Below are 13,709 nucleotides of genomic sequence, written 5' to 3'. Positions count from 1 at the left end.
TACCATGGCTCGCTCTGGACACCGTTCACAGGAATTTAGACTTTCCTGTTTAGCACCCAAGAAACACTGAGGGTTTTTTGTTTTTTTGTTTGTTTTTGTTTATTTGTTCGTTTTTACTGTGATGGTTACAGAATTACCTTTATCTTCACCTGGATGCATCATGTCCTTTATTCTCTCATTCTTTCTCCAAACTCAGAAACAGTCTAAGGTTAATTTATCTGCAATACTCTGAATCTCATCCTTTACACCTACCTCCAGTATATCAATTTAACACCTCTTCTCTTTCTCCTGTTGTCAAACACCACCTTTCCATCTGCCATCTGACAATTTTGTTACTTCATGCTCTGAGATCTGCACTTGAACTTCTACCCCTGATTCTTCTTTCTCTGAATCCTCCCCCACCTTCAACAATAATTTCTATTGTTTCAATTCTGACGTCCATGACAAAAATTCCAAGGTTATATCTTGGAAGTGACTTTACTCCTAGTGGTAGTTTCATACTCATTTATTCATTCGCTCACCACAGTTTTTGAGCACCTGTTTGCCAGGCACTGAGCCAGGATGGAGATACAGCAGTGAAACATAGGCTAGACCCTACCATTACGAACACTAGGTTCTGCTGAGGAACCAGAAAAATGTCAAGCAAATACAACACCAGCTGGTGACATAACAAGCACTATTACTCCTGGGTGCAGTAATTATAATTGGTCTCCGTATGTTTCCAATTTGATGTCTGGCTGGCATCAGAAAATTATTTCCTTTTTCTCTCAAACTGGTAACCTGGTTCGACTTCCCTATTTAGGGCAGAACAATGTGATGATCCCAGAATCCCAGGTTTTATCTGTGGATTCATTTTCAGTATATTCACCCTGGGATCCAGTACCATATTTCCAACTGTCTTTGGCATAACTGCACTTGGATGACTCACTGTACTCTAGTCAACAGAAATGAAACTAAACTCATCATCTACCACCTCCCAGATCTTCTCCTTTTCAAAGACCCCTGTCCACAGCTTGACCTCTAGGCTGCCTTGGTTTTCCTTCATTCTCTGTCCTCTTCCTGAAATAACATTTTATAGATAATCACAACGATCACAATTTTTCGGTCTGGCTTTAGATTTTTATGAAGTATATGAAGTCTATCCCTGGGAGCTTCAATAAGAGAAGCATGTCTCCCAAACCACAGAAACATTCTCTAGGACCTAGAGCCTACTGGAACACAAACTCCATCCCCCTGGTCCTGCCTGGGTCACTTCCTGTCTGCAAACCTCACTTCTTACATATGTTTTCTGGTTGGTATGTGTGATTATTGTCACTAAAATATAATGATCTTTCAAATTATAATTTCCTTTGTCTGCCAACTTGTACTGCATCACTATGTCTCCAAAATTATTTCTCTGTCCTGGTAGCTACGTTTCTGATCTCAGGAAGAATGTTGTTGGAACACGCCTTTATTATTAGAATGATTTCTGGAGTCTCTTCCCTCAACACTTTGTGAGGCAGCATCTTCTTCCAGTTTTCTATTGTTTCCTATGGGTTAGTTTTTGTCTGAACACTTGTCTCCCCGAGATCAATGAAGACAAGGCTCACGTGTGACACCTCGTGTTATCTGTAGCACACTGAGATAGAGTTAGGCATTCACAGAAAGTACTCAGAAAATACTTGTTTGAATGCTATGTTATATGTATAACTTCTGTTTGTGTATATTTATGAATTTGTGTCTCTAAATGTTTCCCATATACTCTCTAAATAATATTCACCTACATGGTCTGGGAGGCAGGGATATCTTGGGTCTTTTCCCTGGCCATCAGGCCCATGACATTGTAAACCAAGTCCTGCGTTCCAAAAGCTGTGGTTGGCACAGGCAAAGGGCCTACCTGAGGAGCAGCCTGCAGTTAACGTTTCTTTCCCACCTGTTTGGGGTCTTCCTTTCCCCTCTAAATATGAAAGAATAATTTTCTGTTAAACATAAAAAAAGATGTGTATGTGTATATATTTGTGTGTTTGTGCTTATGTATGCATGTATACATATATGTGTGTATACATATGTGAGCACATGTATGTATATATGAAAGAAATACACCAAGATGTAAATAGTGGTTATTTCTGGATGGTAGCTTTTTCCACATTCTCTGTGATAAGAAAATTTCTTTTATTGGCAACAACAAAAACAAAAACAAACCCTAATGTTATTTTTAAAGGATAGGAAAGGACACAATTATTAGATGATTGCTGATGTCCACTGTCTGCGTTAACCAAGGACAAGGGGACAAACAGGTGCCCAAGAAGGACACACACAACAGAGTGATCGACGTCTCAGTATCTCGACATGAGACAGTGGCCAGGGAGTGAATAGGGGCTGATGTTGTGAGCTGAGGAACTGGCAACTTTGTTTGTGAAGGTCAGGAGGCTTGGACCGTGAAAGGAATAAGAAGGGAAATTTGGGGGATAGGAGGATGGGGATGATAAGGGGATGATGAGTTCATCGGGGTTTTCTCCAAAACTCAGTCGTTTAGAGAAGTATAGAAAAGGTGAGAAAAGGCTTATAATATACTTTTAAGTTCATAAGGAGATTTCGTGAAGAGATAAGCGGTAGGAGAGAGAGAACAGACATGTTTCAAGTTTGGTTTTAATGCCCTGTGATTCCAGAGGGAAGGGTTTCCAGGGTGACCCAGTGTGGACACACTAGGACCCACGTTAGGAGGACACAAGAGTTTCCATTAAGGAAATGGGTGACCCTTGGATGGGCAGCAAGCTTTCAAAAGGAGGTTTGTTATTAGGTCAAGACTCAGTTCTCCCCTTCCCCAACCTCCCCCCTGTCCCCTCATCTCCCACAGTCTAAGGGCAGAGGGAATGTTTTCTGATAAGAATTCTTCTTTAAGAGGCAGTTTCTAACCTTTCTGAACTTAAAACAAAAAATTACATGAAATGTTTTCAAGGATGCTTCTCCCACACTGCCTACTTTCACAGTTCTCTCAGAGGTTCCCTGAGCAGAGGGAGAAGTGGGAAGAGGAAAAACGGGAAGATTGATTCTTCCTCCTCCTCACCATGGCTGATTCCTTTTCTCTGGGTGGCATGCTGGAGGTGGGTTGCACCTGGCCTGTCAGTCTGGAGGGAGCCCCGCAGAGCGCAACTCTGCATCCCCTCAGGGCCTCCCTGCCGCTTGCCGACTGCTCAGACAGCTGGTCCTTACCAGTAACCTCGCAGAATTTGAGACAGGAGCTCTGGGGTCAGCACAAGCAGCAAACGCAGACATCTATCTCAAAAGAAGGCCTTTCAGACAGAGTAGAAAGCCTGAAAGAACAAACAGAAAGGTCACAAAATCAATTCTTGAAAAAGAGCTAAACCAAAAATACATTTCATGGTGTTTGTGTGTTTTCCATGTGCACAGTTCAATACTTTTCCTGTTTTGTATCTCAGTTTTTAAGTCTGATGTTTACATCAAGGAAAATTTCCAGTCTGGGCTCTAATTTGAAATTTGAGGTAGAGGAACACAAACGGCACAGAAAGTTCCCACCCAGGACATCCCCACCTCCATTCAACGGGAGAGATACAGTCCTTTCCTTCAGAAGTCCCTGCCATAATTGGGCAGGCCGAGAAAGGCACAGAGGCTGCCTGCAAGGAAATTATCCACAGCATAAACAACTGACCATAACAACTGCCTTTCTTACTGAACTCCTAATATGAGCCTGGCTTTTTGTGTACAACCTCCCATTTCATCTTCATGAGAGTTCTTCAAGGTAAGTATCGTTACCCTCATTTTGCAGATGAAGAAAACGTCACTCAGAGAGGTTTAATAACTTGCCCAGGGTCACACAACCAGAAAGTGGCAGAGCTGAGATTCAAACCCAGGTCTTTTTGATGTCTACTCTGCACAGTGCCTTCCACTGGCCAAATCCACTAAAGAAAAACAATTAGATGATTCAGGCAAAAATATACAAAGTAATATTTTGGCCCAAATGGGGTTAAGTTGTTTCATTTCCCCCTTCTTGGTCAACTGAATGAAACATGCCTAAATTAAACTACCATTCCATGGTCCATGTGTTTATTGTATCAGTTGCTCATGGACTTCTGTCCCTTGCAGAGGCAGGCATGAGTCAGTTTAGAGGAGGCCGTTTATTATGTCTTAGCCATAGGAGTAAATTCAGGCATATCCTGCCTCAGTGATTTCCTAATCCATCAGACAGAAACATCTACAACTGACAGTCAACTGAAGATGCATTTAAAAATATTTTGCAAAATAGTTGCCTCAAACTCTTTGTGGAACAAGAAAGGTTAAAAATCTATATTATAATATATATGTTCCCCATTTGTGGCTATTTTTACTCCACTGGATGTCCAGAAATGTCTCTTGTGCCCCCAGGTATGGCAGAACATCCCTCTGTAGCTCAAAAAGTTGATATTATGAGTTTCTAGTATTAGAATGGGTCTTACAGTGTATTAAATAAATATGTAAAGTATTTATATGAAGGAGTCTCATATAAATACTTTACATATAAATATGTAAAGTATTTATATGAGAGATGAGGGAAATCTTATATGCTCTTATCCCCCTCAACAAAAGAAAGAATGTTGGGAAGGTCTGATTAATAAAAGCCACTGTCCTGTTAAAGGGGTCTCGCTGATTCTTGCTCCTCATGGAAAATGCCAAAGACAGGGGCTTTTGGACAATGTGAGCTTGGCAGATGTACAAATACAATTGAAATACTGCAAAACTCAGGTTTTCTAGCAATAGAGTGGTTGGGACACAGAAAAGGCCTCTGTGCTATGGATTCCAAACCAGGTGACCCTTAGAGTTACCAAGGGAATATTCCAAAAAAGTAATCCTGGCCCAACCCTGGCCTACTGACTGAATCAGAATGCCAAAGGTATAGGGTGACCAGATAAGGAAAATACATGTGAATTCCAAACTGAGAGTTATTTTCTAAATAATAGAAATCAGTTGTGTTACAAAAAAGTTTCAATGGCCGTTTTTTCTTTTCATGCTTCCACTTAAACTTTCCTCTCTAATCCTTTCCGTAGGCCAGATTTTTAAAAAAAAAAATCATCTCAATGAGCTCATGAAGGGCTGTCATTTTTTAAGTTAAGAGCTATGCGTTGATGTTTACTCTTTCAGGGTGCCTGCTGGGCTACATTAAATAATGGCTTTCTGTGTAAAATGTCTATTTTCTCAGAGTTTTAGAGAACAAGTATTTGGTTTGCCTACATGCATTTATTTCTCGGAGGTCACACAAATGAAACCATCATCAGACAGATGGGCAGGTGCACAGAGATAATCACAACTTGAGGTTTAAGAGGGGATAAAATTTTTCTGCAAAACCTAATGAACATATATACTGATGTGACCCAAACCATATCTAGTTAGGTCCTTGAGGATAAATTGGATCCTCAAAATATGTGAGGGATGCTTTAGAATCTTTAGAATCCGCAAACATACAAGTATCATTTAGCAGATGGATTTTCCTTTACATGAGGCAGCATTGCACAAGGGTAAGGATAGCTTTGGAATCCAGCCACCCTCAGTACAGAACTTTTGTCCTCCACTCACCAGTTGTATGATCCTGGGCAGGACCTCTCAGTGCCTCAGTCTACAAGATGTGGGTAATGGTATTACCCACCTGTAAGGTCGTGGTGCAGGTTGTGGTGCAATGATGCATGCCAGACACTCAGCACTTTGCTTGGCACATGCTAAACACTCAAGAAACGTTAGCTCCTAATAATGACAATAAAAATAATTATATTAATTAGGTAATAATAATGATAATAAAAATATTTTTTAAACTGTTCTCCCCTTTTCAGAATTTTTTTACTGAAATATAATAGACAATTAGTTGCTCAGATTTACAAGGTACAATTCAATGAGTTTTTTTTTTCTATTATAGCTAGTATACAATAATACGTTAGTTTCAGTGATATGGCATAGTGATTAGATATCTATATAATTCACAAAGTGATCACTCCAATATATCTGGTACTTCTCTGCCCTCTGACATATTTATTGCCATATTATTGACTATATTCCTTATGATATACTTTATAAAGAACAGAATGTCAAATTCAGTATTTATAAAACAAATTTTGCCACTAAAATAAATTTTTCAGACCTTATAGCACATCTTTAAACTAAACTGGTAATGACAGTGAATTATGTGGGAGGCTAGCTAATCCAGACAGCCGATTCCACCCTTTATCAATGAAATGTTATATGAAACTCAGAAGCCCCTTTTGCCCTGGTAAAGGTGAGCTCCGTGGCCACTGGCACCTTCACTGTGAGTTACTTCACAAATGCATGTGTATAGCTCTTGACTTTCTTCAGCATCTCCTCTCTCTGTCTAAATCCTAAGTATCCCCCATCTTCCTCACAGCTCAGGTGAAGCACCATTTGAACTTGATGGTGAAGTATTTTCTCTGCCTTAATGAACAGTTTTTGCCTGGCTGGAGTTCTTACTAAGGGAACTTGAGACTGTTTTTTCTCATTTCTATATGGCAAATAGGACAGAGCCTTTGACATCATGAACTGAGCCACAGTCAAACGTGACATCATACTGTTTAATTTATCCTGAACTTTTCTCTTGGCTTTGAGTTATTGCTATTTAGAATATGTCACTCCTCCAATCGCACTAGACGTTGAGTTTCTTTGAGGAGCCATTGTTCTTAAAGAAGCAGTGACTTTATTACTTCACCTGGCCGAGTAGTGGAAGTGCAACCACACCAGGTCAATATCATGGCCCTCTTGTTCACTCAGTCTCTCACTCCATGATCCATTCCCTGAACTGGCCTTGCAGCCTGCATGAACTGGCCTCATACCTTGGAAAAATTATGGATCACCCCATGTCATGGACCGTGAAAACACTTGAAGCAATGAATTAAAAGTCTATTTCTGCTATAGATCTGCTACATAAATGGGTGAACTTTTCTGAGTTTCTTATTTCCCCCGATTGAATGTCATAATAAGACTTGTTGGTAGGGCATAGCGACCCTGAAAGTTGAAACAAAACAAAAAAGGTATAAACACTAATGATCACTGCCACTAGGACCTCATATTTAATGCATCCCTATTTATATATCCCTGGCTCTACTCCTGTTTCTGTGTCTGGGACATTGGGAAGCCACTGCAGGAGTGGTCTACAAGGGACTAATGCAAGGAACAGTGTTTGGATTTGAGCCCTGACTAAGTGAGCAAAAGTGGCCAGTCGGCGATCCTTATTTGGATCCTGGACATGGTTAGCTTCTTCTGAACCTTCAGACTAAGGAATGTCCTACATAGCACTCTGCTTCCTCCATTTCCTCTTCAAAAAAAATGACTGTGTATTTGCCACATTGCACTGTGTGCATTGGGTTGCTAGAAATAACAGTAGGTTGCACTGATGATTTAACTCTGTTTTCTATAAAGGGCTACATGATCTCATGCAGATTTTTGCAAAGTCATATGCAAATCACAGAGCCCCGGCCCTTTTCTTAACAGGATGGCAACCTTGTTCCTCGGTGGCACCTGGGACCTGGAGATCCTTTCTCCACTTACGTTTAGCGCGCAGCCTGGGACTTGTCCCTGCAGCTCTCCGGGTTAGCCGTGCCGCCGTTGAGACCTCCCACCTGGACTCCCATCACCCACCTCTCTTGAGACTGCTCTGGCAGGGCTGGTGTGGGGTGCAGCCTTTGCTCAGAGGGCAACATGTTCCAGGCAAAACCTGCCAACCTGGGCCATGGGCTCACCCCTCAGGGCTCCCTGCTTCTCTACTGGGTGCAATTCGATGTTGCCAAGCTTCTCTCCAAAGTCTAGAAGTGTGGGACAGTAGGGAACTATGAGAGGTCTCATGACCCAAGGTACTTCCCCCATCTCCCAAATGGAACAACCAGGTACCCCAGGCCCTCACTGCCCTAGAGGTCTGCAGTGTGAGTGGACAGGTTCATTAGAGGGTCATACTTGTCTATGAATGTTTCTATTGTCAGTGGCCTCCAATCTAGAAGACCCCATCATTCTAATCTAGCCTGCCTCCCCAACATCATGAGAAAGAGGGAGGAGGAAGAAGGGATAGTTTATGGTAGAGGAGAGGAGGGTTGACTCTAGCTGTCCTTAAACAATGGAACAAACACTTCCCGACAAGTGTTTGCTTCAGCTTACCCAGGTTTCGTCATGATTTTCTAACTCCTCCCTAACCTCACTTACTCCTGAGGTCTCTGGTTCAGAGACCACTCTCCTAGCCTTCAGGTGCTTCCAAATTACCCTGTTGGGGAGTGGGGAGTGGGGGCTAGGAGGAAGTAGGAGAAGAAATAAATGAAAACAGTCTGGCCACATGCTGATAATTGTTGAGATTAGATGATGAGTACGTGGGCATTTATCATACCATTCTCTCCACTTTTGTATATGTTTGCAATTTTTCATAATAAAAAGTTAAAGAATAAAAAAAGTCCTCCAGCTTCTAAGATACTCAAGAGAGAGCCCCAACTCCTAACAGAGAGTTTCCTGGAAACCCTACACCAAGGCAAGAGGCAAAGATGATTCCATTACATATGTATATATATATATTCATTTTCTAATTTTTTAAAGGCCCACTGCTTTATTTTCAATAGACTAAACCTTATTTCTAAGAGGTCCCGAAGTCGGGCTTGCTTCCCCTAGCTGGATTATGGGGGAGGGCTGGGTAAAGGGTTCTTTAAAATCCTGAAAGTTTACACTTCCATGTATCTCACAATCTAATTGTGAGGATGGGACTTGTTCAGTGTTCTGAACTTTGCGAAGGAAATGCGCTCTCAATTCAAAGAGTCATTCTCTGGAATTGCACCTGGCTCAGGAAAGGACTGTCTTTGTACTTGAATTTAAATCCAATGGAGAACCTTGACACGGGCATTTGCATGACTGAGAATTGCTGCTGTCTTTTTTTTCTCCGTATGTCACTTTCTTGAATGTGTTCTAATAAAATGATTCTAAAGCAGGCTGTTGATATACAGTGATTTATAAATACTTTGGGTTGAGTACTCAGGCCCTTATTTTTATTTTTATTATTATTATTTATTTATATTTTACCGAGAATCCACTCCGTCCCACTTTCTGGAAAGATCTGTCTAGCTGGGGACAGATGCAGTGAGCATTCGTCTGGCATGATGGCAGCACCACTGCCGTTACAATCATTAATAAGAATTACGTCAACCACAGCAATTTTGTCTTCCGGCCGCCTGGCCGTAGAATTTATTTTCCAGAATAAAGATGGCCGTAGGTAGTAGATGAGTACAGTGGGGAGGAAGTGGAAGAGGCAGGGCAGGAACAGGGGAATAATTCACTCCCCCAGGGAGTAGGGGAGGGAGCAAGGTGCAAGGAGAAACAAAGGCAGCAGATAAGAGAGGCAGAGTTCATACTCTTCTACTCAGTGATAAATCTCAGCATGTTCAAATGATAGTTGTTAAATTTTATTTATAAAATTGTACCATAGCATGTTACAAATCTCAAAATCTCATTAAGCAAACTGGAAGCAACAGAAGAAAATAATGTATTTCCAAAGATAGATATTTCAAGAAACACTTTTTAACCCAATCTTTATCCCCCTTGAGCCAGACTGACTGGGACGCTCCCATAAGCCAGTTCTTTGGGAAAGCAGGCATTGTTAGGAATTGTAGAATAGGGAAGGCAGAAGCAAACACGGAGGCTTCCATTTACTGAGCACCTTTCTCATACCAGGGGCTGGGAAGGCACTTGATATACATTATCTCCTCTAACCTTCACAGCCTTCCTGAGAGCAAACAGTACTGTCTCCATTTTCCAGATGAAAAGGCTAATAAAGCTAAGCGAAGTAAATAACCTGTACCAAGTCATAAAGCCAGAAAATAGCAGATCTGTGATTCAAATTAAGTTCTCCATCCCCAAACCTAAGCTTTTTCAAACCACAGGGCTGATGAACCCCACTGCCGAGTCTGGACTCTCTCTCTTACACTGCCATGGTCTTCACTTTAATGAATTTGCAACTTCTGTGTGCCCTGGGGGTTGGGGGAAAGGTAGAGCAAGCATCTGCTCTTCCTTGTGTGGTTGGAGATCCCTTCCAGGCCAGGGCCTTTGCAACCCACGTCCATGTACCTGCAACTTAGTTGTGTAGAGCAGGGATCCTCAACCCCCAGGCCGCGGACCAGTACCGATCTGCGGCCTGTTAGGAACTGGGCTGCGCAGGAGGAGGTGAGAAGTGGGCAAACAAGCCAAGCTTCATCTTTATTTTCAGCTGCTCCCCAGCGCTAGCATCACCACCTCAGCTCCACCTCAGATCATCAGGCATTAGTTTCTCTTAGGAGCAGCAGTCCCTGGTGCCAAAAAGGTTGGGGACCACTGACTTAGAACACAGGCTGATGAGGCTCAGATCACCATTTGGTTTCCACAGGGATGTGCTCACTCACTGAATAGTTGAGTGCCTCCAGGTACTAAGCATTACGAACTAGGGGAGAAAATGTAGACTCAGTTTTCAAGGAGCTTACCAGTAGAGGGACAGACTTAATCAAGTAACCCATAAAGGCAGGTGTAATTAAAACTGGAAGGGACCTTGGAGATCATTGAGATCAACAGATGAAACCGAGACCCAGAAATGCTAAGCTGTTTACCTCAGACTATATAGCAAGGCAGGGGCAGAATGAAGACTAAAACTCAAAACTCTTGATTTTTATATGTAGGCAACTTTGTTCCCAACCATGTCACACTTCAGTCTATTGCACACCCATAGAATGCCCCTTAACCCTGGCCAGCCATATAAACATGTTGATCACTCGGTACACTGTTTCCATGCCTAAGAAAACCCAGACAGCACATTTTGTAATGATAAACAAAATGGTGAACCAAACCCCTGAGGATGGCATTTACCAAGCCTTATTTGCCGAGTTATTTCAGAACCCAAAGCAGGAACAGAGGGGCAAGGCTCCCACGCTGTAGCAACACTGCCTAATAAGGGTGCTTGTAAGTGTTTCAGTGTTTTGGTTTGACCTGGATACGTTCTCATCTCCCAGGTTCAGCAGTCGTTCATTCACTCATTAATTCAACATATTTATCGAGTGCTAGGCACAGTTGTCAGAGCCGGAGACACAGCAGTGAACAAAATGGACTGTTCTTGTGAAGCATGCATTCTAGTTGGGGGAGACAGACAATAAACAAAATAAGTACTTAGCAGCATATTAGAAGGTGATAATTGCTGGAGAGAAAAACAAATCAGGAAAGGAAGGTAGGGAACTCCAGAGGTAGGGATGCATTTTTAGGTAGGGTTATTGGGGAAATGACCGTCCTGAGAAAATGAAATGCCAAATGATCATTTTATATACACATATACTCTCTCTATACCCGCCCCCCACCCAGCCCTTTCTCACATACAGCTGAGCAGTGTGAATTGAAAAATCCCATATGCCTTCCCCTGCCTCCTTCAGAAGAATCAAGGTTTCCCGTTAGCACATCCCAGATCCCAATTCCTAGCTTCCTCTTTTTTTTCCTTTCAGCTGAAATAAGGGTTCTTAAACTTGAGTATATATTAGAATCACCGGGAGGGCTTATTAAAACACAGATTGCTGGGCCTCACTACCAGAGTACGAGATTGAGTAGGTCTGGGGTGGACCCACAAATCTGAATTTGTAAAAAGTCCCCAGGTAACGCTGGTGCTGCTTGTCCAGAGACCACACTTTGAGAGCCGCTAGGTTAAGCTATTATAGCCTAAAGATCCCTGTAAAAATGAAACTATTAGCTGAGAAAAGATGCATTCATTCATTCATTAGGATCCATGGACATTATCAAAAGTAGCTATCTCAAGAGCAGGAGCCTTAAAAAATGTTACTTTTATTTTAATCGAGGTAAGTTTCAGAAGCCACAGTCCAAGAGCCCAAGCATTGAGGAGTTAGGGCAAAGGAAAGATCCTGAAAAGGTGGTGATAACAGTATTTTATTGCTTATCTATCAGTACTCCGCATTTTCATAGCATTTAGTACTTTTACAAGCCCTTTTGCCTATTACTCCCTTTGACACAGTTAAACCTGTTAGGTAGGCAGAACAGGTGTCATTATTACATCTAATAGATAAGAAAACTGAGACATAAAGAGATTATATGGCCTCCCTTAGGTATCAAGAATGAAAACTTTAGTCACTTTACAACTAGTCCAGTGGTTTTTCTCCTTTAATACTCTTCAGAACACTAGCTATAGCTTTCTCCTGGGGTTTCTACACCTAGACCATTAAAATCCAGAACATGTAGTCACTCTTTGCCTTTTGCTCTGTTCAAAATCCCACTCGCTGCAAGATTATTCATGTGGGTGAATAATTGTGGTAAATACTAAGCCTCTGCCATAAACATGTTTCTCCTACTACCAGATACTGTTCAGAGAAAATGCTAAGTCATTTTAATATTAGCCTAAGCTAGAGAACTAATCATTATGAAAGCAAACCTGCTCGGGGAAAAGCACACATAATACTTCCCAAAGGCAAATAGAAATAGCATTTTGATTATACATGCCATTGCTTTCATTTCATTAGTAGAGATAATTGAAAGTTTTCTGTATCACTAAAATATACAGCAACTTGAGAATGGATTTTGTTAAATCTAATGGCTGGTGAATCACATTTTCAAGTATTTAAATATACAAAAAAAAAAAAATCACGGACATGAAAGATAAAATCCTTTCCTCCAGTATTTACCCTTTTGGTTATATTCTCCAGTCCTGCACTGATTCCTCATAATGAGAGAGTGAAGTCTCCCATTGAATCTCACAGACAGTGACCCCACAGGTTACGAAGAGCTTCCTCTCTTAAGCTTCCATACTATTTTTGATCATCCAGGAGCTTAAGGTTTTAGAAGTTTAATTTCTAAAACTGCCCTCATTTGTCTCTCAACCCATTGATATTCTGACATCTTTCTCCAATACTGACATTGGGACCACTCATTCAATAAACATTTCTTAATCACTTAATATATACTAAACCTCGTAAGAGCAATTGAATAGGCTAAAAAAATGAGTTAGAAACAATCCTGTCCTCAAAGAACATGGCATATAATAAAATCACTCTGTAAATGATACAGAATAATCAACATCCGAATATATTCTAGTTGTAGATTATAAACCTGTGTGAGTTTCTCCCCATTTTTATTCTCCGTACTCAGTGTGTGTGTGCAAGAAAAGCTAATTGATGAATTATTTTAGTTTAACATAAAGGAAAGAAAATGGGAGAAGGGTGGGCAAGGCAGGGGTTCTACTCTATAGTTCTGGGCACACATGGAGATCTGGATCAGCAGCACAAAGCATGTGATAACAAGGGGGCAGTGGGATCTAAAATCTGCTATAGACATTCCACATGTAGATGATAACAAGTCAAATGTGTGAGGATCGTAATCAGATGAATGATTAGAAATTTCATATTGTTGAAAGATCCAGCGTGAATGTGTTTTTGCTGAGTTTTATATTCCAAAATGTGCTATAAACATGACTATATATATATATATAACTAATTCTTGCCCACTGCAACACAGGGACCGAAAATAGATTAGGTTGAGGGAGATGGAATGGGATGCAGAAGATGCAATTAGTTGGGTCAATATTAAAGGATCCATGAGAAGAAGAGATGCAGACCATAATCCAACAGTGTGTATACGTGTGCGTGTGCCTACCTGTACACAAATACGCATGCATAGAAAGGTGTTGAAGGCCAGGAAAAAAGATTTTATGAAGATGCGAGGCCTTTAAATAAATTCCACATTAATAATCCAAA

General features: G+C 41.2%; 1 protein-coding gene across 17 annotated transcripts in view; it reads left to right on the top strand.

The window, feature by feature from the left end:
* The window catches only part of KALRN (kalirin RhoGEF kinase), a 592,295-nt gene that overhangs the window by 414,941 nt on the left and 163,645 nt on the right, over positions 1-13,709 (top strand). For 4 of the 17 annotated variants that reach the window (XM_036219582.1, XM_036219584.1, XM_036219583.1 and 1 more), the window contains exon 34: positions 7,465-8,932. The exons of the other annotated variants lie outside the window; for them this stretch is intronic. In XM_036219582.1, coding sequence (XP_036075475.1) covers positions 7,465-7,527 — 63 coding nt within the window. In that variant the 3' untranslated portion in view covers positions 7,528-8,932. Of the gene's footprint in view, positions 1-7,464; positions 8,933-13,709 lie in introns of those variants that run through there. 17 annotated transcript variants of the gene reach the window in all.

Source organism: Rousettus aegyptiacus, unplaced genomic scaffold (genome assembly GCF_014176215.1).
Source record: "Rousettus aegyptiacus isolate mRouAeg1 unplaced genomic scaffold, mRouAeg1.p scaffold_m13_p_4, whole genome shotgun sequence".
NCBI classification, from domain to species: Eukaryota; Metazoa; Chordata; class Mammalia; order Chiroptera; family Pteropodidae; genus Rousettus; species Rousettus aegyptiacus.
The sequence above is the reverse complement of the archived record's forward strand: the minus strand, read 5'-3'. Positions and strand labels throughout refer to the sequence as shown.